Raw genomic sequence first — 26,511 nt, 5'->3', positions numbered from 1 at the left:
GTAGACGTTGTGGCTTAGGCAGCAGCCCGAGTTTGGGGACCCTCCCACCTTGCAGGGTCCTAGAGCCTAGGTGCTGGCCCGAGCCCGAATGTCTATACTGCAATGAAACCACCTCTTCACCTGAGGCTGCTGTGGGTTGTTAATTGCAGCGTAGACATGCCCTTTGACTCACTGATTCCAAGGGGGGAGAGACAATGGTCTCACACACAAGAGAACCGGCTACAGCCTTTCAGGGAGTAGATCCATGGGGAACAGTGAAGCCACCTCTGCAGATATCCTCACTCCCATCTGACTGCCTAACCTCTTCTCTTTTGCAGCATAGCTCCTGATACTTTCCCCTTGATAAGGGTAAAACACCCAGAGAATTCCCATCAATAGTAACTTGTGGGTGGCTGATTTCCAAGGAAGCATGCTCCAGAGATTGGTTGCTCCTTAGGTTTTCCCCTCTCCCAGCTCCAGTCAGACCTCCCCTAAAGCCAAAGAGCCTCAACCCTGCAGAGCTAAAGCAAAGGGGCCTCCATGGGAGCCGCTTCTCTCTACAGTGCAAAGAGGTACATTTAATGGGCAATTTTATCCTAACAGAGTTAAAAGCCATAGAAGCCACTGAGAACAGAAACATTTGCATTGCAATTGCACCACAGGCTCAGCTTCATTAATAATCTGTCATGTGACCTCATATTCCTTTTTATTTGAATCAACTGAATAATTTAGGTCTTCAGAACTTTTGGAATTATATTTTCCTAGTATTTCAAGCAGCATCTTCTAAGAATTCCAGTACTGTCTACCTCAAGTAAACCAAAAGCATGAGTCAGGCCACAAAAACCCCCATGAGATTGGTGTAAAAAATTAATTTATTTACAAATAATAAATGTGGGGTTCTTTTTATCTGCTTTCTGAGCGCTTAGGTGAACATGCTTTACATTTTCAAAATTTTCTCTGCAAGCATGAAGGTCAGAAACTTACTGAAGGCTGGGATTCTCATGCAGTCTCTTGAGATTCTAGGGTCTCTAAGAAAAATAACCTAATATCATCATTAGACTCATGATAAAATTGCATTATAGGAATTCCTGTGATCAGGCAGAGAGCAACTATCTTTCCTGAGGTTTCCTTTATACACAATATTCTACCATTTAAAAACTTTCCATATTCAGGTGCTCCCCGATCCAGGTATTTAACTTTTGTTTTTGAAATAAATGCAAGTCAAAGACAAAATAAATCAATGATCAATTTGCTCTAACAGAAAAGAAAAAAAACCCAAACACCCTAACTGGTGGACAGGATATTTCTCACCCTTCCTCCTATTTTTGTACTGTTCCAAACTATTTGCACTTTGATATCATTTGGAGACACATTTTCAAAGAGCTTCAAACTGAAATACACATTAAATATCTTGCAAAATGAATAGAGACAGAAATTTAACTGAATCTTACTATTTTACAATTAAGATTTTCCATAGAACAACACAAGTTACATCACAAAGAAGTTATTATACCCAGCAGCAATGTTGTGAACTCAAGTTTAAACTTCAGAAAAGTCAGTGTGTGTGTTAAGGAAAGCAAACACACACACTATTCTTAACACTGTAGTATTGCACACAAACTGAAATCTTCATACAATACCTTTTCTGCAGCAACATCAGCAACAACTTCAAAGCAGTGCTGTAATAAGTTAGTCGGTCAATGTCACCGAATGATTTTTGAGAAATGAAAATTATTATCCTTATCAAGGAATTTAATTTTCACTTTTGAAATGAATGCAATTCATGGCCCAACCCAATGGCCAAATTGCTTTCGTTTTTCCAACCGAAAAAATCAATCTAAAGGGCAGGGTCATGCTGAGATATTTGTCTACTGCTGCATGATTATCCTGCACAAAGAAAAATCATGCCCTTCCCCACTAAGGCTTGCCCCCTCCCACATATTCCCCAACAAACATTCACACATTTCCCCATGATTGTACAGAAACAACAGGTTTGCAGCACAAATGTCCCATGCACTCATGTGGCAGTGAGGCTGACCCCATTTCACAGTGATCTGACGTTGAGATGTCAGCCTAGGTTGTCACTTGAAATGTCATTTCCCACCCTCTCCTTTATAAAGTTTTAGCCAAACCCCTGACATTACTTAACCATAGGGGGAAGCGAAGAGTTTTATTATATGACAGATTCTAAAATATCCCACCTTTCTTTGCTGCCACTGGTGGCCCTCAGTATTTGCTCACCACAAGCTGGTCTGAATGCGGTAGGAAGGTTACTTAGCATAAAGCATCAAGACTTCTTAAAAGCTCCTGCTCAAGTGCAGCCACCAGTTGTAAGGCTCTCCCCGGTGAGTTCTGACCCCAGGGTGAGTTCCATTGAAGAATTGGTAGCCTTGCCTCAGCACACCACAACACAAATGGCAGCAGCAGGAAGAAGGAATTGGCATAGATAAGTAGCTTTGTCTCAGAGGCTAGCCAGGCCCAGTATGGTTTCTTCCATTGGCCCGTAGAGAGTGTAGTGTCATCCAAACTGGCACCATCCATGACCTGCACTCAAGTAAACTGCCAGCCTAGAAACTAGCCACTTAATAAGGTTCTGTCTGTGTAAAACCACTTCAACTTACTCCTGTTTAGCTACAACTTAAACCGGGTGCCAGGATCAACCTAGCACCCAAAACTTCACATATTGACTCTATCGGTATGTCACGTTGTGATGCAAACCCTGTGATTTACCTAGCCCTCTGGGTAATCACTTGTGAATCCCTAATGGCAGTAATGGGATACTATCAGTTCTCTATCTTCCATCTGAAATTCATACCATGAAACCTGGTGCACAAGTATACTCACGCAAAGGCTTTACAAATCAGCTCTCTTTTATCTGTGACTTCTCTTCCATACTATCTTAGAGCTTGGAAGAGCAAGAGTGGGAGACGGCATTACATGTGTAACCAAGAGAAAGAAAACCAGGAGAGAGAAGAAAAAAGCTCCCATCTCTCTCACTGCTGCCGTGATAAGGTAACCTTTCCCCCGGCCTAAACACAACTTGTCAATAGAGGGTCATACCTAATGACCACCTCATGAGAAGCTGTGGTGAATGCATGAAGCCATGCTGCCGTCTCCAAAGGCTCTTTGGTCAGCTGTGCTCTAGAAATCTTCCCCTCACCTGTGAATGCAAAACCTAAAGCTTTTTTTTTTTAACAAGATTAGTATTGCCCTTAAACTTCCACAGATACCACCAGTGAATAGTGCATTAAAATGGCATGCATGTATTACACTATAAGGATTGCCTTTATTTGTGAGCAGTGGGCTAGCTCCTACTAACACATGCACACTCAATTAAATATGGAATAGCCGGGCTGGGGGGGGAGAGAGAAGAGGGGCGAGAGGTGTGTGTCCTTCCTGAATGGTAGAGTCAGATGTTTATCTCCAAGAATTTATTTCAGCTACCAACAGCCAACTCCCCTCTTTAAGTATCAGGGGGTAGCCGTGTTAGTCTGTATCTACAAAAACAACAAGGAGTCTGGTGGCACCTTAAAGACTAACAGATTTATTAGGGCATAAGCTTTCGTGAGTAAAAACCTCACTTGCATCCGAAGAAGTGAGGTTTTTACTCACGAAAGCTTATGCCCTAATAAATCTGTTAGTCTTTAAGGTACCCTCTTTAACTAGATCAGCAATCAAAACAGTCACATGGAATCTTTCCCCTAAAACTGAGCAATTCTCTTTTTCTTTGGATCTTTTCCTTTTGTCTAGCTATATACCATTTACACCCTGGTTGTTACTGTAGCACCTGAGCACCTTTGAATTTAACTTATTTTCCTCTCTGCTGCCCCCCCTCCCTCTACCCACCCTATTGTTCCTGTATTTCTTTCTCCTCCTGTATCTTTGTTTCACTATTTACACCAAGTCTTGCATGGCCATGCTCCTCATTCCATCTGATGGATGGAAGCATCCCTATCGCCATCCCTGTTTGGTCCAGTGAGCAAGAGATTAAGTGTTTGATGGTGGATGCATATATTGCCACTATACCATTGCCACAACTCTCTCATCCCCGTTTGAGTATCCCCGGCCACTCCTCCAATTTCCCTTTGCCTCACCAGTACTGTTGCTCCTTCATATACCACTTCACTGGTGATGATGCTAGAGCAGAATAGCAAAAAGTAACATGAACCATGTTAGTCTGAGGCTGCCATAAGCAGGCAAGGTAGCAATAGCAAAGGCAGGAAAAATTCTGACTGCTGTTCAGCTGCATGGGGTCAACAGGAACAGGGAACCAAAACAAGAGGTTTCCACGTGTGCGTAGCATGGCAAAATGTTACGAATCATTTCTGGAATCAAACTCCAGCAACACATGCTGCTTTAGGCAGGACCAGAATAAGGCCTGCCTGAACAAGTTAGCCAGAAACCCACCAAAACAAAATAAAAAAGACCAGACTTACAGTTTTGAGGAATATTTGTTTGTAATTTATAGAGCACACTACAGAACCTGGAAGGGCACAAACGTCAGCTATTTATTAACAAACACAGAGGTACACACTTAACAGATCTTGAAGGTAGATTTCAGTTAATAAAAGTCCCAGAAACCTTTTATTCCTAAAGCAGGAAATGGGAACTAAAAAAATACCATTCCTGCAGTGATAATACCGTCAAAAATGGGAAGTAATAGCTTAGATCAGACACTCAGTCACTAGCTCTGGAGTCAGGTGTGGCTCTTTAGTGCCCACACACAGGGGCGGCTCTATGTATTTTGTTGCCCCAAGTACAGCAGTCAGGCAGCCTTCAGCAGCATGCCTGCGGGAGGTCCGCTGGTAATGCGGATTTGGCGGCATGCCTGTGGGAGGTCCGCCGGTCCCGTGCCTTCGGCATACCCGCCGCCGAAGCCGTGGGACCGGCGGACCTCCCGCAGGCATGCCGCTAAAGGCAGCCTGACTGCTGCCCTCACAGAGACTGGCAGGCCGTCCCTCACAGCTTGCCACCCCATTCACGCGCTTGGTGCGCTGGTGCCGCCCCTGCCCACACAAGCAGCTCTCAGGGTATTCCTGGGGCTGTTTGGTGCTTCTTTTGTTCTCCCTGATCTCAAGAAGAATGAGTGGAGTGCTTAGGATGACTGCTACAAACAAAAGCAGCTCATGGACCTACATGGTATTCATCTGACCCCACTTCACAGCCCAGATAGTAGATAATGTTTTCACCTCTCTAGTAAACTTTGAATCAGAATCTTCTTTACGAGCAATGAAGAAGGCCTGACTGTGGTTGGTGTTTTACCTTTTATGATTTATTTTTTACTTCAGAGATGTCAAAAGTTTTAATGGCACACCTCCTCAGTTTTATTGGAAGACTCATTTGAGGTCTCAGATGTAAGTGGTGGGACTTTTCTGAGACCTCCACGGAAGGGGACAGGCTATTGACTCCTTAAGAGACACAATTTCATCCAAACGTTTAGTTAAGCAGATGTTACTATCAAACAAAATATAAAAAGATCTTCAAACACTCTTTCCCTTTCATAAAATCTCTTGATAAGTGTTGTCACAATCCTACTAGGTCTCCACCATCTTCGAGGGTAGACAAATTCTGAATTCTAATGGAGAGAAAGCACGAAAAAAACTCTTAAAAAACTAAGGGTATGTCTACACTACCCGCCGGATCGGCAGGCAGCGATCGATCCAGCGGGGGTCGATTTATCACGTGTAGTCTAGATGCAATAAATCAACCCCCAAGTGCTCTCCCGTTGCCTCCTGTACACCACCGCCGCAAGAGGTGCAGGCAGAGTCGATGGGGGAGCAGCACAGTCGACTCACCACAGTGAAGACACCGTGGTGAGTAGATCTAAGTAAGTTGACTTAAGTAAGTTGCATAACTTAGATCGATTCCTGCCCCCAGTGTAGGCCAGGCCTAAAACTTGTTGGCCTTCTGAGCACATTGCAAAGCAGCAAAACAAACCCATTTTTTTCCCTTTGTAGATTATCTTTTTAAGTCAAAGTCATTATACTATTTAAGAATTGGACAAATAATTTTATTATATGAAAGAGAAGGCTAACTACACACATTTGAGCTTTGATCCTGTAGTCAGATAGGTTTCTGAAGATCCCTTTGCCCATGGTGAGTTGCACCGAGTTGGGCCTAATGTTGCCCTTCTCTAAACTTTGGTGGGCAGCATAGTTCTTTTATTTTTGTGCCTTTATGTCTCCCTCTTCATTTTTTTCTATTTACCTTCCTCACCCCATCTGTTTGTTTCTCTCCTTGCCTTCCTGTGCATTTTTTTGCCTCTGACCTTTTCCTGCCTTCATTTTAGTGCTCTCTTCACCAATCATGCTTTCTGTACACTTTGCCTGTTGAATACCGACAAGATGTATTATATGTGACTAATCTTTCCTTCTGTAGGTGAAAACCATGTACAGCAATTCTGAGGTGACACAATAGTTAGGTGGCAACCCCTGTGAGAAATGGCAAGATAAGTACAGCAAAGTGGATCAGGAAGCAGGGCGTTTGTATGTGGCTAACAATGCACAGCAGATCTGTCTCTCAGAGATTTGACACGTATGCTGACAGAATTAAGGACTTTCCTACACACAAATATTACACTGCTTTAACTAAGCCAGTATAGCTAAAGTGGTACAATCCCCCTAGCATGAATGCAGTTATACCAGCAGAACTGCATTCACATTAGGGGTTGTACCAGTATAACTGTATCAATTTAAAAAAAGAAAAAGCACACCCATACCACATAGTTATACTGATACAAAAACTGTGTGCAGAGAAGACCTTGGAGCACTAACAGAATCCCAGACTGGTGTGGTATGAAGTTACAGGCTGGCCTCTTGCACAGCAGCATTGTCACAAGAGGAGGCAGTATACTTGGCCCGTTAGCATGCAATTGGTAGGGCTCAGATTGGTAGCCAGCCGGCAGTGGCCCAAGTGTTTTGTACTCAACCCTGTGTGTCACAAAGACACAGTCCCTGCACCCGACGTGCTTACAATCTAAGCAACAGGCAGATGCTCCCAAAGGTGTCACTGCCCCAGTTTGGGAAGATCCCCCTGATTTTTCTACTGTGGCTCAAGGCAGTGAAGTGGCACGATGGCATTGTGGCACGGGGTCTGACTTCACCACCAAAGACCCACAGCCAGGGCCCTGTGCCATCCCCACAGACCCAGATTCCCCTTCCCCCGGGCCTCAGAGTAGCCTGCCTACCCCGCTGCCAACAGACCCCCCCCCCCGGCGGGTACCACTGGACCCTCCCGGGCCGCGGAGCAGCCTCCCCATTGGACACGCCCCGCTACGAGCCTCCCACCCACTGATCCCTTGTGCCAGGAGGAGCCGTGTCCCTCACCAGCCCCCGGGGACAGGCTGCGGGCGGCGCGGCCGGGCTCCCTCCCTCCAGCCCAGGAGGGAAGTGGGGTGGGGGTGGGAACCAGAACAGCCCGCAACATGGAGCCACCCGAGCTGGGGCGAGCGTCCCTCTCCCGGGGGAGGCGGGGCTAACCTGCTGCAGGAGCCGAGCGGAATATTGAGCCACGTGAGCCTCCATCCTCACCGGGGCCCCGGCGGCTGGGCAAAGCGGAAGCGGAAACAGCTACGCGCCGGAAGCGGAAGGAACGTGCAGCATGGAGACGGGAACCCTCACGTATGAGAGAAAGGGAAGGGGCGGCCCCACGGCTCGCTCCTACCCTGAGGCAGAGCCAGCCTTGCGCACGCGGAGCCGGGCCGGAGTTTAGTGCGTGTCCCACTGCGCTGCTCCCAGGAGAGCGGGACCGGACCCGCCCGGCCGGGCAGGGGACGGCTGGGACTACCCCTGGGCTGGAGCAGAGGCCGCCCTCCTTCGCCAGAGGGCAGGGCGGGTGAACGCGCTGGGCTGCCGACACCATGTAACGGTGACCCACGTGCGCACAGGCACAGCAATGGTTTGGCAGCTCAGTGGAGGATCTGAGCGTGTAACCATCTGCGCGGTGGGCACTGAACGGTCCCCACAGGCGGAGGGCAGCAGTTAGTGCCTTTCCGCCAGAGCCTGCCCCTCTTTACTAAAGATTGCCTGGATGCCTGCCTAGTGTGGAGTTGTTTGGAAATAGAGGCTCTCCCTGTTTTCCATGGGGTGCGCTTTGATTTTTAAAAAAGCCCAGAGTAAGTGAGTCCCAGGATTTTAGAGGCATGGCGGGTGAGGAAATATCTTTTATTGGACCAACTTCTGTTGGTGAGAGAGACGTGCTTTTTAGCTACACAGAGCTCTTCCTGGGGCCTGAAGAAGAGCTCTACATAGGTGCAAAGTTTGTCTTTCTCACCAACAGAAGTTGGTTCAATAAAGATATTTCCTCACAGGCCTTGTCACGTTGACTCCAGACAGGTGATCACCAGGAGCTGTGAATGCAGCGCCAGTCACCACCCTCCTTCCTTGGAGCAACGACTCATTCAACTGAATGTGCTGTGCTGTCATGTAGTGAGCATAAATAAACTGATATGGTATAGGGGAGATAAACTGGGTGGGTGAGACGGGATGAGCTGCTACAGCAGAGTCAAGGAGGAAGCATTTACAGAGCAGAGGGGAATTTATGTCATTGGGAGGCTGCATCTGGAGATTCATGATTACTGCCATGCCATTACAAGAATTCCCCCGAGTTCCAAGTTTAGGAGAGCAGCCCTGCTCAGTACAGCAATAGTCCACAGTGTGTAGTGTTACTTCCCTTATTCGCATAACTGCTTTAATATGACATGCTTATTGATGCTTCAGCATTGAAGCGCCTCTGCACAGCACCACTCTCCAGGCCCACCGATGGTAATGGCAAGGGGCGTGATGGATATTCGGTTGCACAAAACAATAAGATTTTTGTCCCCATACCATAGGTAAGAGTATAGGGCAATGGCACTGAATATTGTTACTATACTGCTACAGGCAGTGGTAGTTTTAGCTGACATTTCAGTGCTGAGAGTAATAAAGGTATAGAGAACACAGCTGCTGCTAGCACCATGAAGCCACCTGAGCCCATATACCACTAACCTGTTTACTGCATTGGTGTCAGCCAGTCTTACCAGGGAGTGGCATGGGATAGTGTCCTACCACAAAGGAAGAAATAAGGCAGCCATCCCTAGAAACCTTTGGGAGAAGATTGCAGAGTATCTCTCTGAAATTTCATTGAGGTTACAAAAGACATCCCTATGTGCATAAATAAGATGTTCTACGTAGCCCTCCCTGACACACACCCAGCCTAACCCAACAGCAGAATGAAAAATAGATGCCAACTCTACCTCTATGTGTTGTACTTAAACCTCTTCTCATACAAGTAAAACAGTGAGAAGTCAATACCTGTGTTTGTTAACTAGGGGATGGGCTAGGCTAGGGGTCGGCAACCATTCAGAAGTGGTGTGCCGAGTCTTCATTTATTCACTCTAATTTAAGCTTTCACGTGCCAGTAATACATTTTAACCTTTTTAGAAGGTCTCTTTCTATAAGTCTATAATATATAACTAAACTATTGTTGTATGTAAAGTAAATAAGGTTTCAGAATGTTTAAGAAGCTTCATTTAAAATTAAATTAAAATGCAGAGCCCCCTGGATCGGTGGCCAGGACCCGGGCAGTGTGAGTGCCACTAAAGATCAGCTCGCGTGCCGCCTTCGGCGCGTGTGCCATAGGTTGCCTACCCCTGGGCTAGGGGCTATCTTTTAAACCCTGTAAGGAAGAATGCATGCACACACTTATCAGGGTCCCTTTCCCTTCTTTGGGCTCATCTGTGCTTGTCTGCTGGGACTGGCTAGATCAGTGGTCCCCAAACTGCAGGACACACTGTCTCAGGGGGTCACGGAGGAATGTTCAGGGGGATGCGGTAGGGCCAGGGCCAGCAGCCACAGGGGGGAGGGAGGGAGGGCCACCCAGCTTCGCTCCGGCCCCAGCCAAGGCCCGACTCCTGGCCATGGCTCCACTCCCGGTCGTGACCCCAGCCGTAGCTCCAGCCCCAATCTCAGTTCCTGGGAGGAGGGGGAACACAGACAGATTACATTATGGGTAAGGGGGAGCCATGACAATCAAAAGTTTGGAGACCACTGGGCTAGACAGAGATGGAGTCTTGAACAGGTCCGAGCTTGAACCCCCTGCTGCATTTTCCCTCTCCTCTTCTTCCACCTCACTGCTCATGGCAGGGGTCTCTGCTCCAAAGGTAGAAACCACGGGTCTCAAACTCAATTTACCTTAGGGCCGTCCTCAAATCCTCCCAATGGGACAATGTCGTCACTGAAGATGGTGTTTACACCACTTTCCCAGCCTGTTTCCCACCCTTTTCCCTTGCTCCCTTGGCCTCATGCTGCCTCGGCTACGTTGCCTCCATGGCTGACTCCGCCCAGCAACTAGTGATGATATCTCTGTCCCTCTCCCCACAGCCAATGGTAGCTGCGGGGGGCAGCACCTGTAGCAGACAACTGGCAGCGTGGCTGCATGGTCTCTCCTAGTGTGACCAGAGAGCAAGTGTGAAGAATCGGGACGGGGTGGCGGTAATAGAAGCCTATATAAGAAAAAGACCCAAAAATCGGGACTGTCCCTATAAGATCGGGACATCTGGTCACCCTAGTCTCTTCTTCGCGGCTCCATCAAGCTGCCTGAAGTGAATGACACGTTGCGGAGTGCAACCCCTGGGAGGGTCCCACCATCCCACGAGCAGCAGGATGGAGCAACATTGGGGGGAGGGGCAAGTAAATCTTCTGCCCCCTCCCCCAGCCGGCAGCCAAAAGGGCTGGATGAAAGAACTTTTTTAAAAGTTTCTGCGAGCCGCAGTGGGGAGGTTCTTGGGCCGCAGATGGCCCACGGGCTGGGACTTTAAGACCCGTGCTATTAGGGTGACCAGACAGCAAATGTGAAAAATCGGGATGGGGTGGGAGGTAATAGGAGTCTATGTAAGAAAAAGACCCAAAAATCAGGACTGTCCCTATAAAATCGGGACATCTGGTCACCCTACCTGGTATAAACCGTTGTCTACAGGGTGTCTGTTGGAGCTCTGCCAAGTATGGCATGCAGCTTGTTGTAAAAGCAGCAGGTCTGCAGGCTCAGTGATAGATCTGTTGTTCCCCTCCCCGGCCTTGTGGCATGCATGGCGAAGTTCCTTCGCTTTCATGTGGCACTGCTGCTGATCCCTGTTGTAGCCCTTTGCCTGTATCCCCTATGCAATTTTGTTCACATTTCTACAGCTGGTGTGTAGTTGTGCTTGCACAGCCTATTCTCCCCACAGGCCCAGGAGATCCAATGCCTCCTGTCTGCTCCAGGCAGGAACATGTCTAATGCATGGAGCCGGCATGGTCTGGTGGGCAGTTTCACACAGCTAGGCTGAGCTCCTCGGCCTACTTGCCAAGCTGGGGAGTCAGGAAAAGGCATTTCAGAACACATGGAGGACTTTAAGGTGAGGTTGGCTTTTGGTCTCTGTGGCCCATGGGCAGAGGTGAAAGTAAGCCGGTATGGTCTGGCAGCCGGGCTCGGGCGGTGATTTAAAGGGCCCAGGGCTCCTGCCGCTGCGGGGAGCCTTGGCATAGGTGTCGACTCCGTGGGTGTTCCAGGGCTGGAGCACCCACAGGCAGGGCTGGTGCTACCATTAAGGCGAACTAGGCGGTTGCCTACGGTGCCAAGATTTGGGGGCACCAAAAAGCGGTGCTCCCAATTTCCCCCCCACGGCAGCTCCCCACCCCCCTGGCCCGGGGAGCCTGCCGCAGTTCCCCACCCCAGCTCACCTCCGCTACGCCCCCTCCCACAGCATGCCGTCGCTGCTCCACTTCTCCCGCCTCCCAGGCTTGTGACGCCAATCAGCTGTTTGGCACCGCAAGCCTGGGAGGGGAGAATAATTAGAGTGGGGGCGGTGGGGAGAATTAGAGCGGGGGCAGCGTGCTCGGGGAGGAGGCGGAGCAGAGGTGAGCTGGGGTGGGGAGTGTTCAGACCAAAAGGGGCTTGTGATTCTTTAGGGGTTCTCAGTGAAGGACTGAGTTGAATGACCCAGGACGAGGAGAAATGGATATAACTCAATTTTATTATATGATAATTATAATAAAATGTTAATTTTATGAATTCTTATTAACTTGCTACTATACTATGTAACAGATTTTAAGCAACTATAATTACTATGTAACTAAATTTGTAACACTTGCAATTATTATGTAACTAACTTTAAAAAGTACTTACAAGATAAGGGAAAGGAAACACATTAACAATTGAGGCCTTTTTCAGTCTAACCACAGTATAGGGTAACAAGCAAAGTAACCACAAAGCAATGATCGTTAACTAATTACTTACAACCATGCAGATAACAGCAAGATAGGAGAGCATATACATAATGAGTTTGAGGGGGCTATACGACTCGCGCTCAGGCTGGATTGGGGAGCGGGAGGGTCAAGCCCAAATTGATCAGACCTGGACTGGCCGTGACGTAGATTCGTTTTCGGGACATCTCTAATTGCTATACAGGGGCGACTAAGTATATAGTTTTTGGAAGTGAATGTGGCACACGTTGATTGGTTTTTTAGTGCCCCACTGTCTTCCCCTTATTAGGAAGAACAGTACAATACAGAAACTGCAGAAATGGCTTTTTGTGTGGTAACACTAGGGACAGATCCCTCATAAGTTTCCTGTGATAAGCACTATGCCCTAATAAGGTCATGCAGTCTATTGGGCCTCTTTCCTGGCTTTGGGTCCGCTGTGGGGTTGCGAAGCGGCCTGGCCAAAACGAATGGGGGCGGGGGGTATACGCTGTATTAACAGGGAGCTGCTGCACGGCTCCCCGGGCCGGGGGGGGGAGGGGCGCGGGGGGGGGGGGGGGAAGCTGCCGCAGGGCGGGGGAGGAGGAGGCGCCTACGGCGCGAAACTTCTTTGCACCAGCCCTGCCCACGGGGAAAAATTGGTGGGTGCTCTGCACCCACCTGCACCTCCCGACCCAGCTCACCTCCACCTCTACCTCCTCCCCTGAGCGCGCTGCCATGTTCCTGCTTCTCCCCCTCCCTCCCAGCACTTGTGCCACGCAACAGCTGTTTTGCGCAGCAAGCGCTGGGAGGAAGGGGGGAGGAGGAACGTGGTGCGCTCGGGGAAGAGGCTGGGCCGGGGTGGGGATTTGGGGAGGGGTCTAATAGGGGCAGGGAGGGGGCAGAGTCAGGGGCCGGGGGCGCAAGCACCCACTAGGGGCGGCTCTAGGCACCAGCAAAGCAAGCACGTGCTTGGGGCAGCCCATTTGCAGGGGCGGCAGGGATCCAGCATGGGAGCTGAGAACCAACAGGGGCCCCTGGGAGCTGTAGTTCGTTGGTTAGCTCCTGCCTATAGAGCCAGCCCTGGAGCAGAACTACATTTCCCAGCATTCCCTTGGCCACTACCAACAGGAAAGAGCGGGAGGGTGTGAGGAAGCTGAGACCTCATGCTGTAGCCCGCTGTGAATGGAGAGCTACGCTGTGAGTAGAGATTCCATATTTTAACATTAAAAAAATAGGACACTCCACGGGGAGGAAGGGTAGCCCCACCTTGCCCCCATCCACTCCCTACAAGTGCTGGATTGCTGTTTTCTACTACTGTTTCCAACTTGAAGGAGACAAGGTAGAGATCTAAAATTTAAGCTTTTGTTTAGCTAGCATAGTTAAGAGGGGATGTATCAAAGACTCTAACATTTCAGCTAACTGTTGGCATTTTAAGAGTACAATAATTACAAAATAGTTACATTGCAATTATTGAGTAACCACACTGTGTTTGTTTTCAATATGTAATTACCATTAAATCAGATAGCCAGAAGGTTGCTTATATTACTGATTTACATATTCCCCCTTTGCGGAGTTCATCAATATATGTACTATTGGAAGGCATTTATATTAACTACATTGTATTTTTACTAATTGTTCTAAGTTATAACTGGGAAGGTCACTATATGTGAATCAGTGTTGAGTACAGAGGTATCAAAGGTATTACAGTACTCATATTACAAAGTGACCCTTTTTATTCCACCACTTTCTTAACTCCAGACAGTTTTGAAGGTCACACCAAAAATCAATGCATAAATTGCTATACATGATCTAACTACCACTGGTCACTACAAGTAAAACATATCAAATCCCTATACAAAGTTCATTCTTTCTACATGTTACTTCATTATCGAGCAGTGGGAGTCTTTTAAGATCCTCCTGTCAAGAGACTTCAATGAAGAATGCTGTGTCAATTGAGTGCTTTATTAAGCGGGTTGACTCTGCCTAACTAACACATCTAATCTAGCTTTAAGATTTGTCTATAGTTCTCAACTCTGTAGTATTAAGTACATGAAGCACTGAGGACATAGGTGCCGACTCTGTGGGTGCTCCGGGGCTGGAGCACCCACGGGGAAAAACTGGTGGGTGCTCCCACCGGCAGCTCCCCGCCCCCCCTCAACTTACCTCCGTTCTGCCCTGCTTCTCCCCCCTCCCTCCCAGCACTTGGCGCCGCGAAACAGCTGTTGGCGCCTGTGACTGAGGATACCGATTTTAAATTAAAGCTACAGGGTTGAGCTGAATAAGACTATTAAACTGAGCACTTCCGAGGTTTGGAATGCATCTGGCATACTTTGGAAGCTAAATACAATTGTAAGATATCTATGACCTAATGAACAAGCCACTGTCCAGGTCCAATTCCCACTGAGCAGGTCCACCAGTCGTATTTTTCTTCAAAGGATTCCTCACTCTTGTATCCCACTGTGAGGAGATTCCACTGAGTGTTTGGCAGAGAGAGTATTAAAACCCTGTGTCCAGAAGTGTATGGGGAACTATGCCCAGACATCCAGGGCCACTGTTGTTGTTTCCTCTAACATATAAGATTTATATCTTAAGTGTCCACATGAAAGTCTATCTCCTACTTTACATTATAGTTAAATACAATTTCTGAGGAGTAATCTTTTTTAAAGACTTGATGCAAGTTTATTTTATTATGACCACTTAAAGTTAGTTCAGAAACATCCCCTATTCCCACCCCAAACATACAAGTGTGTAGACCAACTATGTAATTTTGTAATATTTTTAATTACCATTAATTCTGACAAAACCATTACAGTATACATAGGATAACAATGTATAGTTGTTGCCTATTAAAATGTTTCATACATAGAAAAATAGTATATACATCAAGAGACCTGCATTTTAAAAGTATTTGTAAGCTTTAATGGACAGAGACTAATGTAATTTAGTCTTTATTCTGGACTTAATTGCATTCTCTCCCCAATTCCACCCCACCATAGTAGAGTCATTACTATAAAGGTGGTTTGCAAAGGTTAGAAGTTTTTGAGAAAATAAAAAATTAGCACAATAAAAACCATTCAAATCAGCATTTTCAAGTTAAATTACCCAAATATTATATAACAAAGCAGCTAGTAGTTTGATAAAACTTAGCTATCAATTACAGTAATTCTGGACAAAGTAGTCACATCTCTTTTTCATAATTTTCTAGAGTACGGCAATATGGTAGATGTTTTTTAAAGCAGCATTATTCAAGTACTCAATACTAGGTAATTTACTACAAAATTATAAGATTTTAAGATCTTTTTGATTTTAGCAGCAATACACCAAGTTTCATAGTTTATTTTTACTGACTGGAAATCCATTATTTGACATAATATAATCTTTTACAAACAGCCAATAACAAATCTGAGAAGTGAAATGCATTGTATTGACCTGGCGGAGGGCCTGATATAACTCCCATTAAAATTAATGGAAAGACTCCATTGAATTTAATGGGACTTTGATCAGGCCCTAAAATTATCAGGTTTTTTTCCCCCCACTCCTACAAAACAGTGCAACTTGTACAGCTAAAAATTTGAATTGGATTCTTGGTAGTACAACACTGGGTCAAATTCAGCACCGGGATGCAGCTCTATGACTTCAGCAGAATTACACCTTCTCACACAGGGGCTAACATATACATATTAGTATGTAGTGCCCTCAATCTGCAGAGAGTCTTATTTACTTAGAACAGTCCATTTTTGTAGAACAGAGGGTGTAAGTTTACTCACTTAAGTCTTTTTTGTATCATATAAAACTGCCAGTGCTCTATTCTGTGGAGCGCCTGTTCAGTCACCAAAAGCTCCAAACAAATTAATGATCCAAAGGAATGCATACAATTAAACTTCGTGAGAAGGAGTTCAATCTATGGGAGTGCAGAAAAAATAAATAGTATCTCTAATACTATGGAAAGCATAATCTCTTGATATGCTGGATCCAAACTTGCCATTTGAATGCTCCAATTGGCACTTGGGATTAAAATAGACTGAGCAGTTCAGCTCTTACTAAACACCCGTATGTGGATTGAACACCCACACCTGAAAGCTGGGCTCAGAGTCACACAAGCATTAAAGACTAAACTGTCTGCAAAGATGAATTAGTGACAAAGCTGTCAAGTATATCATGCAAATCAATTTGGGATGTGCTAGAGAAGACGGGATGGTAAAACACTGGTGCTTTCACATGTTTGCTTTGTATATTTGTATACATATATTAGTTGCTTTTTCTGCATTATTATTATTATTTTAAACTGTAGAAAAATAAGTAATAAAATATTCCTTAAGCAACTGTAGGGACTTCTCTTTATATGTAAGGACAAAAATATTTAAAAGCACCTGCATGACTTTGGAGCCTAAGTCCCACTGAGTTACTTGCTAAAAAATACTCTGAAAATAGAGTTTAAAAATGGTAGAATAGCTATCCCTCGTTAGTGGATTAGAAAAGGAATGAGTTAGCTGTGCCCCACTTGATGGGAATAGTTGTATTAAAAAAACAAAAAAGAGAAAAAAGGTAAATTCATCCAGAAAGCTCACTTTATTAAAAAAAAACTAAAATTGACTTATGTTCCATGTAGCCCTCCTCCTACAGCAGTGGTTTCAATGGGCTTTTGGAATTGTTAAACAAACAGATCCATTATAAACATGATCTGAAAATACAAATCTCAAAAAAGTGCAAGTATTTCAACTCCACACCCATTTTTATGACCTAGCAGGAAATGCAAACACTTCACAGCTCAGAGTATTCGTTCACAGCACTTTAGAATCAAAAAAATGGTTCCCTGCATTCTCTATATTGTACAAAATATTAACTAGGAAGAGTTTGATGTGTTATAGCCATAGAACATAGCAGTGAGGTTCCTTCAGATTTATTTTATTGCAGTAAAACCTCTAAAAGGTAGAGCTGTACAAAATAAGTCTAAATAGAATATTATTTAAAAACAGCACTTCAGGCTGCATTTGTTCTTATTTAAAATTATTTCCCAAAAATACATTCCTAAATATACAAACTATACAATCTTGTCACTTTAATGCTGGTTTTTCTAATGATAGAACAAAACTAAAAAAGTCTTTAGACATTAAAAAACCGACAAAAGCTCTAATGTACAAATGACTTGGTACCTTCATAATACCACATAAATAACTTCAGCAAAACCAAACTGTATTTATGGAATGGTCAGGGAAAACAAATACTTTATGGTGATCAAACATCATCTGCAGAGAGGGTTGGAATGTTTATCCTCGGTCGTGTGAAAAATGCCATCTTCTCTCTAAAAAGAAGACCACCGTCAGTTGTTAATATAATAAAGAATCCACCAGAGATTTGGACTTTCTAAGAGAAGAATGACTGCCCAGGCAACTGATACACAAAAATAAAAGCCCCATGCTTCACCACACACAAACGAACGCCTCTTATTTACATTTCAGAGACAGGCATTGTAAGTGGTTACAGTAAAACTAACAAAACTGTACTTGTTACAAAAAAGTGTCACTTTGCAACTATCATACCATTTTAGGTCTCATAAGTGTGTTACAATAAGACAGCCACAGGTAATTCATTTATTAAACAAAGGGATAGACAAATTAAGCAGCATTGTGCTACTGCCTGATAAGGAAAATATTGGGATCCAATCCTGTTCTCATTAAAATCAATGTGAATTCTGTGGATTTAAATGAGCACAGGATTTTAGTCTTGGATAAGAAAATGCAGATCTCTCTAACTCAGGCAGCACAGTAACTGTCTTTTGTAAAGGACACTTACATTTGTGGTGAAGTCAAGTTATCCAAAAGAAAAAAGGGTAGATTTTTTTTTTGCAGCAATAACTTTCTCCTCTTTAGAGACATTCCTACCTGAATGACTGTACCTCCAGGGGCTCCTTACGACTCTGTCCTCGTAGCCTGTGTACATCCTTGGCAGCTGCTCTCATCATTTTATCCGCTTTCAGCTCACACTTGTGTTCTGTTTTCTCGGCCTAATTGAGTGATGAAGAGAGTGAAACCTTATGAACAATATAGAAGATACCAATTCATTCTTCCCTAAACCAACAAGCTCATGTTATGTTAACAACGTTATTTCATTTGTATGTTGAAGGAGAGAAATAAAGGCATTCCGGTGAGATCAACTATGTGGGGCCATAAACCATAGAAGCTGGAATAAGATTTAATAAGAGTTTTCCACCTCTAATATGCCCATTCATTATGAATACAATGCAGCCCTTCTGCAATGTCTATTCCAGACTATTGGCTGGAATTGTGGCTGCTGACCCCTGGGCAACCCCTTTGTCTGGGGTTTGAGACAAGCAGATCAGCTTCAATGAGCATCCAGCAGTACCCTCAGCAGCTCAACCCCAAAAGCCCCCTGCATGCCAGTCTGTTCAGAGCCAGAATGAAACCCTTGCACAGCAGATGCAAAAGCCCCCCTGCACATCAATCCTGTCTGCCTCAATTCCAGCATAGGGGCCCCTGCAAAGTCTGTGTGGTGTAGAGGGAGCCCTGACCGCCTGGGTGGACTTCATGCAGAAGGAATAATATAAGTCAATGGCACAATGTGTGTGTGTGTGTGTGTGTGTGTGTTTGATGTGGCATTTGCAAGATTATGAAGCTGAAGTAGAAGAGGGATGAGATGTGTGCCTTTCATATGAAAGAGGATGAAAGCACTGTGCCTCCAGATGTGCTCTCTCTGGACTAACCTGGGGAATTAGTTAAGATAAAGAAAAAAAGTTGCAAGTTTAGCTAACAATTAGAAGTCTATCATCAAAGGGATTATCATAATCAAATAAAGAACAATCCCATTTTTTTGTGAAATTGCCAGAAACCTGCCCACTTTGCTATTACCTCTACTTCAGCTCACCTGCTGAAAAATTGACAGTAAGTAAGAAATGCGTGTAAGAGGATCTTGCCCACATGTTCAGGGTCTAACATGCTTACTTTTACATAACATGATTTAAAAACCTTTTACACTGTGTATCAAGAGATCCCTTCTGCAGGCAGCTTTTAAAAACAACAAACAACAACAACTGAAATATGTCTCTGTGCAGGCTTGATCCAAAAGGCTCTAGCCAACCAAGCATCTCAGGGCAAGATCCTCTGACCAGACATATTTCTGTTGTTGTTTCTTGTTTTTAAAAGCTGCCTGCGGAAGGGATCTCTTGATACATGGTGTAAAAGGTTTTAAAATCATGTTATGAAAAAGATGCCTTACATGCATTTCTTACTGTCAATTTTTTAGCAGCCGAGCGATGGTTCTTCAGAGGACTTGGAGATTTTGGACACCAACAGCTCCGAAGGACCGAGTGGCTTGGGCCCGATCTGTTTTTACCCAGACACAAAACCAGATGCTCCATAGAATGCTGAAACAGCGGGGGGACACTTATTCTATAGGCCTGTACTATCTAAAGTTGAGGGAGAAATTAGGTATTAAGCCGCTGCGAGTTCATAACCGTAAAACCATGATGCATGCAATTGTGCGAACGGCTGTGCACGGAATCATCAAGCACTGCCTGAGAGACAAACAAAATGAGGATTGTCCTGGGTGCGCCATAGATGCCCCTGGTCAGAGGCATCATGCCTGCGTGTACTGGTCTTTAGATGATGTGAATTGTAAAATTAAAGAAACTAGCAGTAGTTTGTGTATGGAGAGTATGTTAAATATCATCACGCTGGGATACGCGCTGCAGTGCCTTAACCCAGAAACATTTAGCTCTAGGGGCAAAATTGGTGGACAAAGTGACAGAGGCCGAGGATCCAAATAGCGCTTTAGATGAAATCATCAAACCGACAGATAAATGTTTAATGCAAAATGTTGAACATCTTCTTCATTCAGCAAATTACAAAATCTTGCTAAGAAAAAACACTAACAGTTAAGAGAGTGTTTTGGAAACAAAACAGGCCATGTTGTAAAATAAAATGTCAGTTGAAAATAACTGTGTAAAGCGTGTTTTTATGGAGTTCCAGGGATGTGGGGTTTGTCAAAAGGGCGGTAGGTTGCCCCCATAGTATACGCGCAGTTAGGTTACAGTTTGTCAACAACAACAAAAGGTATATGAACGGCCTGTTCCTCCAACAAAGGCCCAACCACCTCGCCCAGCCCTGGTGTTTGTGCATGGGGGTTATAGGCTCCCTATGGACCGTTGCAAAGCAGCCCCAGAACCCCTCTTAAATCATACCATCTTCCGCTTCGGCTGCACCTTTTCATTTCCCCCCGGCCCAGGCCCTCTGCATTAGGACTTAATCATAGCCCCTCTGATTTCAACAATGTCTCAGGTCTCTTGTCTACTGTTTCATATTATTTAATGCTGTACATCATCTAGGGTTACAGTTTGCATAAAAGTGTTTTATAAAAACAAAACAAAATATATCCTCTAGGGGCTTAGACAAGATAATGATCAACAAAATTGTAATTATTGCTTTGCAGACCTTGCTACAAGTATCTTTTAGCTTGTTTTTGTTAATATTTCTGATAGGCCATAAGATGGGGGAGATAATACCTCATAAAGTGGAAAAGTGCTTCCAAATGATAAAACGCTTGCCCATGCTAAAGCATAACAACTAACACAGACAGGCTGCCTACAAAACCGTTTCACTAAAAGAGTTATCAACATGCCCCCTAAAACTCAGGAGAGCTTGCTTACCCCCATGGCCTTCTCTCTGTGGCTCTGGCTTTTTTTAAAAAAAAATTGATTGTCCCTGGTTTAGATTTTAAAAAACATTGAAAAAGAAGAAAGAAAAAAAAAGGGGTGGGGGGGAGAAAAGTGTGTGTGTGTGTGTGTGTGTGTGTGTGTGTGTGTGTGTGTGTGTGTGTGGAGAGAGTGGGGGTGAAGAAGGCTCCATATCTCTGGTAAAAAACAGCTAACTTTTTTTACATAAGCTAATTTTTCTTGTGTTTTTTATATGAATCCAAACTTTAAAAAGCAATCTTGGGGGGTTTTTTTTATTAAAACACATATGTAAACTCCCCTCAATTGTCAGTTTTCATATTCTTACCCATGTGTTGTTTTGGTACTTTAAAAACACTATTTTTAAAAGAACAGGCTAGTATCTTAAGCCATTTTAGTTCACTAAACTTCTACAAAATATCCCTAAGAGGGGCCTTGTTTTGTTACAGCTCAGGCAATACTGCTTTTTCATAATAAACTTTTAAAAAAACATAATGCTTCAAATAGGCCTCACTGCATACAGAATATCCTTTAAAAAGGTCATGTTATGTTACATCTCAGTCAATTCTGTATTTTCGTTTTAAATGTTAAAAACCTTTATATAATGAAACACTGCATGTTTAGCAAGTGTTAAAAGTATGGGGGGAAAGTCTAGGGGTGAGGGTATTCTTCAGATAGGCTATCTCTAAGCTTCACGCAGTCACAAACCCAGTGGTTTTTGTCTTTTAAAATCAGTAAATGGAATAAAATACTTGTTACAACTTCCATAAAGTATCTTTCAATGCAAGCTCGCCATTTTTTTAAAACTTTAACAGCGTTTTAAAAAAAGTTAGAAAAGAAGTCTGTGTAAAAAAACTAGGGTTACCATATGTCCGGGTTTCCCCGGACATGTCCGGCTTTTGGGTCTTTAAATAGCCGTCCGGGGGGAATTTGTAAAAAGCTAAAAATGTCCGGGATTTCCCCCCAGATGGCTATTTAAAGACCCAAAAGCGGCTGAGAGGGCAGCCGCGCTGGGGGAACCGCGGCAAGCCGGCGCCACTCACCTTTCCTCCTTGGGCCAGGGCGCAGCTGAGAGCTCCTGGCGCGGCGGTGTCAGCCCATGGGGCCCGCCGCCCGGCCGGCAGGAGCCTGCAGAGCGCAGCCCTCCCCCTGCCCGGGGCACACAGAGAGGCAGCGAAGAGGTCTCGCTCCCCTGCGTGCTGCAGCGGGGCGGGGTTTGTAGACTTGGGCAGAGAGCCCCCCCGCTCCTGCCCCCCTCCCCTCGACCCGACCCAACCTTCGGAAGGAGCCAGAGGGACTGGGAGGGACCTGGCTCCCTGGCAGGTCTCTCTGGGGGGGCTCCCCTCAGACCCACTGCCCTCAGCCCCCACCCTGACCCTGTTCCCTTAGCCTCCCCCGCAGTGTCCCCCCAGTGCCCCCCACCCTCAATCTACTGCCCTCAGACCCTCTGACCCTTTTCCCTCTGCCTCCCCCACAGTCCCTCCCCTCCCCCCGGATCATCTCACCCTGCATGGATGTGGAAATCTGTCCCAGATTCCAGGCTGTCGTTAGCCCCTGGGGCAAAAGATCAGCAGAGGTTTCCAAAGGGAAGTTTGCAGCCTTTGCTCAGACCCAAACATTTTCACTTAAAAAAAAAAAAAAAAAATACCCAAACCCATCCTGACACCCATCTGCTCTGTCCAGATTTGCTGTTATCCCTGTTGAGGCCAAAGTGGTTTGAAAAATTAAAAATCCTTGACACCATTGTGTTGCTTCCCCCTGTGTTGCTTGTTAATCTGATGGACCTGCCGATAATGAATAAAGATGAATGCCCTGGGAGCAATGTGTCAGGCAGACAGTTTGTCAAGTAGGAAAGTGAATGCTGAAGCCCTCACAAAATGCAGAGGCTTTTCTTAACCTGAGAACTGAAAAAGAGCCAGATACCCTGCATGGGTTTGAAAGTGACAAGAGCCTAGTGACTGACCAGAGCAGTGCCAGGTTTGAAATGACGAGGAGGGTCTGTGTCATGAAGTCTGCATTTCCACTGAGGACTCTTCCATCGCCAGGGTAGCGCTGGTGCAGGTCTGCCGCCCGGCACAGCAATGTTGTGAGGTGCCAGTGTAGACACGACCCACTGCCCTCAGCCCCCACCCTGACCCTGTTCCCTCAGCCTTCCCCGCAGTCCCCCCTGTACCTCTCACCCCGAACCCACTGCCCTCAGTCCCTGCCCCCGTTCCAACAGCCTCCCCCACAGTCCCCCTGCTCCCCCAACCCACTGCCCTCAGCCTGGTCCTACCCCAAATCTCTTCTTCAGCCTCCCCCGTCATCCCACCCCCATCGCTCCCCCTGCTGTCCCACCCCCTCATCTTCCCCCCATTCCAGTCCTGCTCCCCTCTGCCTCATCCCCTTCAGACCCTGTCCCTCTCCCCAACCCCCCGACTCTCCCCAGCCCAGCTCCATTGTCTCCCCTGCCCCACCCCACTCTACAAAGTTCTCTCTACCCTGTCCCATTCATGCTCCCCTCAGCCCCTACCCTACCCCCCCCCCCCCCCCCCCTCCCCCCCCCCCCCCCCCCCCCCCCCCCCGTCCCAGTCCTGTCCCCCTCAGTTCCTCCACCCTGCTTCCCCTGGTCCATTCCCACACACCCACTGACTCCCTCGACCTCCCTCCCCCCAATCCCACTGCCTGGACCCACCCCCGTCCCACTCAGGACATGCATGAAAAAGAAGCAATGGGCTTAAATTGTAGCAAGGGAGATTTAGGTTAGACATTAGGAAAAACTTCCTAACTGTAAAGGTAGTTAAGTACTGGACAAATTACCCAGAGACGTTATGGAATAGCAGTCATTGGAGTTTTTTAAGAGGTTAGACAAACACCTGTTAAGGATGGTCTAGTTGTTATTACTCAGTCCTGCCTCAGTGCAGGGGTTTGACTAGATGACCTGTTGATGTCCCTTCCAATCCTACATTTCTGTGATTCACACTGAATTGCCTTGTGCCGCTGTCTAGTAGTAGTGGCACACAGTTCTCTGACATGCAGGTTTATAAAATTGTAGTTAATATACAGTTTAGAGCATAGCAGTTTTAAAGCTCTGCATGTTCAGACCAACTGAGCTGAAAATTGTGATCTTGTATTCAAAACTATTAAGATGTGGGCTGAAATAAAATCAGCATGAATTGCTCAACAATATCAGTGGAATCAACATTGCGCTGCTATATATTGTAAAACATTACAGTGAAATCTTGCAAGTATTACATAGCAGGCCGCCTTGCCCAAGTGGTAACTAAGCATAACATTTTCCTGTTTCAACATTCTTAACTTGTATCCCTCCTAGAAGGTTTTTTTTTTTTTTTTTTTTTTTCCCCAAACACTGAATGCTGCTAAGTTATGAGTTTAAACAGGTTTTTTTCCTTTTAAACCACAGCACTGAATGTTATTCTAAAATTGTTTTCCAAATATTCTTAAACTCCCAGTTTATCCCCCACTGATGTTCATTGTGAAAAGTATTGCAGATCTAATAATAATATTTGGCACTTTTGTAATTCACTGTCCAACATGTGCCCTCCTCTGGTGGATTTTTAGAGGATAACTGTATAGCTACTAGCTAAGGGAGTTATATCTTGAAAAGCTCATGCTTTTAAGTCTGGATGGCTCGGGTTCAATCTTTGGTGACTAGCTATGATGGAGGTTGCTACACTTATAATCCCTTTAATCAGAGGTTCTGAATATACTTTCTTGTAGGCAGAACTAGCCTATAGTTAAGCAACCGAAAATTTAGAATGGGAAGTGTTGAAATGTTGGGAAGCCTTATAATTTTGCCAATCTGGAACGAACATCCCATCTGAGGGATGGGGGCGGGGAGAGAGGAGAGTGAGACAGGACCAGGAAACTGGGACAAGGAATCCAGAGTGGTAGTGGGGGGCAGTTGAAATCAGATGAGGAGCTGGGGCAGGTTAGACAGCAATAGGATGGACATAGACTGGAGGGGACAGGGAAGAAGGGTCTTTGACTACTAGAGACCACTCCGTTCTCTGAACATTTGATTCGCGGGAAGCAGGGGAGGCGGAGGAGCAGGGCGCGGAGCGCTCAGGGGAGGGGGCGGAGTCAGGGCGGGGACTTTGGGGAAGGGGTGGAGTTGGGACAGGGCCGGGGTGGGGAGGGGCGGAGTTGGGGTGGGGCCAGGGGCGGGGAAGGGGCAGGGTTGGGGTGGGCCCCTTGGAGTGTCCTCTTTTTCCAGGACTGCAATATGGTAACCCTAAAAAACCAAGCAAACTGGAGGAGTAACCCCTAGAGCCTTGCTAAGGCAGACTATAGTGCATGAAGCACTGGTTAGCCTAATTAGTCTTATCTGTTTTTAAAATGTAACGAAAGCTCCAGCTCCAGCCTGTGTTGTATTATTTTAATAAAATCTATGGACCCAAAACAAACAGGAGCTTGTACCTGTGTCTCAGCACATGGGTTGCAAACATTTAAAAACAAAGACATTCTAATAATGCAACAAAAAAATTCATACTTCATCATACATCTAAAAGCCCATGGAAAATAAAAGCTTACTATAACTTTCACATGGATTTGTTAAAAAGTGGGGAGGAAAATAAACTTCTCTCTAATCCACTGGATTACAAAATAAGAGGGATATAAACTAGCCGTTACTAAAGTTCTGTGGTTTTCACTCAGGCTTGTTTTCTGCATGCTCTTTTTTTTTTTTTAATTGAAACACGCATGTAAAAATGTTAAATAAAGGGCTCTGTCTTCATATAGGCTTGTCTTTTAAAGTGTTTATTCCTTTACAAAACTTAATATAACTTTCACTTGTATTTGTTAAAAAGCAGGCAAAGAAGCAGCCTTCTTATCTCTGATCTATTGGCTTACAGAGGCTGTTTTTGCTGACAGCTGCTTTGCTGCAAAAGCCTGCTGTTTCAAACTGTCCTTACTAAAAAAAATGACCAGTGCTAGCCTAAAACCTAGGGGAAAACTTGTTTATCACTATACATTACTTTTATAAACAGGTTTTCTGTGTTTTTAACCCTGGGTTGTTTCTGCATGCTTACATTTTATTAAAACACTTATGCTAATGGGGCTAAATAAAAAAGCACATCCCTCGCCCGCGCCGCTTCCCGCCGCCTCCATTGGCCCGGGACGGCGAACCGCGGCCAGTGGGGGTTGTATTCGGCTGAACCTGCCACGTCAGCAGGTAAATAAACTGGCCCGGCCCGCTAGGGTGCTTACCCTGGCGAGCCGCATGCCAAACGTTGCCGACCCCTGGTTTATAGTATGTGTTGTTCAGCTTTTGTTACAGGGTCCTGGTTGTTTAAATAAGAGCAGAGCAGGGCTTTGCTGCAGCTTCACAGTTTTTAATAAAAAATAACCCATGTTAGTCTAAAATCTAGGGGAAAAACTTTTATAAACAGGTTTTCTGTGTTTTTAAACCCTGAACTGTTTCTGCATAATTACATTTTATTAAAACACTTATGCCTAAGGGGCTAAATAAAAAATGTGTCTTCATATTGGCTTGTCTTTTCAAGTGTTTATACCTTTACAAGACTTTCACCTCTCTCTTTTTTAAAAAGTGGGGGAAGAAGCAACCTTCTTCTCTCTAATCCATTGGTTTACAGAATAAGGGAAATATAAACTGGCTGTTACTAAGGCCCTGGGGTTTTAAACCTGGGGTGT

At 45.4% G+C, this 26,511-nt stretch overlaps 2 protein-coding genes across 2 annotated transcripts in view; both read right to left on the bottom strand.

The window, feature by feature from the left end:
- RARS1 (arginyl-tRNA synthetase 1) overlaps nucleotides 1-7,574 on the bottom strand; it is a 33,785-nt gene extending 26,211 nt beyond the window's left edge. The window contains exon 1 of the mRNA XM_034778215.1: nucleotides 7,458-7,574. Within this exon, the coding sequence (XP_034634106.1) occupies nucleotides 7,458-7,502 (45 nt within the window). The 5' untranslated portion in view covers nucleotides 7,503-7,574. The remainder of the gene's footprint in view (nucleotides 1-7,457) is intronic.
- Nucleotides 7,575-14,899: 7,325 nt separating this feature from the next.
- The window catches only part of WWC1 (WW and C2 domain containing 1), a gene marked incomplete at its 5' end in the record, with an annotated part of 67,547 nt that continues 55,935 nt past the window's right edge, over nucleotides 14,900-26,511 (bottom strand). Inside the window, 2 exon segments of the mRNA XM_034779423.1 lie at nucleotides 14,900-17,475; nucleotides 18,056-18,177. Coding sequence (XP_034635314.1) covers nucleotides 17,409-17,475; nucleotides 18,056-18,177 — 189 coding nt within the window.

The sequence above is a fragment of the Trachemys scripta genome, chromosome 8 (assembly GCF_013100865.1).
Source record: "Trachemys scripta elegans isolate TJP31775 chromosome 8, CAS_Tse_1.0, whole genome shotgun sequence".
Classification (NCBI taxonomy): Eukaryota; Metazoa; Chordata; order Testudines; family Emydidae; genus Trachemys; species Trachemys scripta.
Note: the sequence above shows the minus strand (reverse complement) of the source record. Positions and strands in the feature narration are given on the sequence as shown.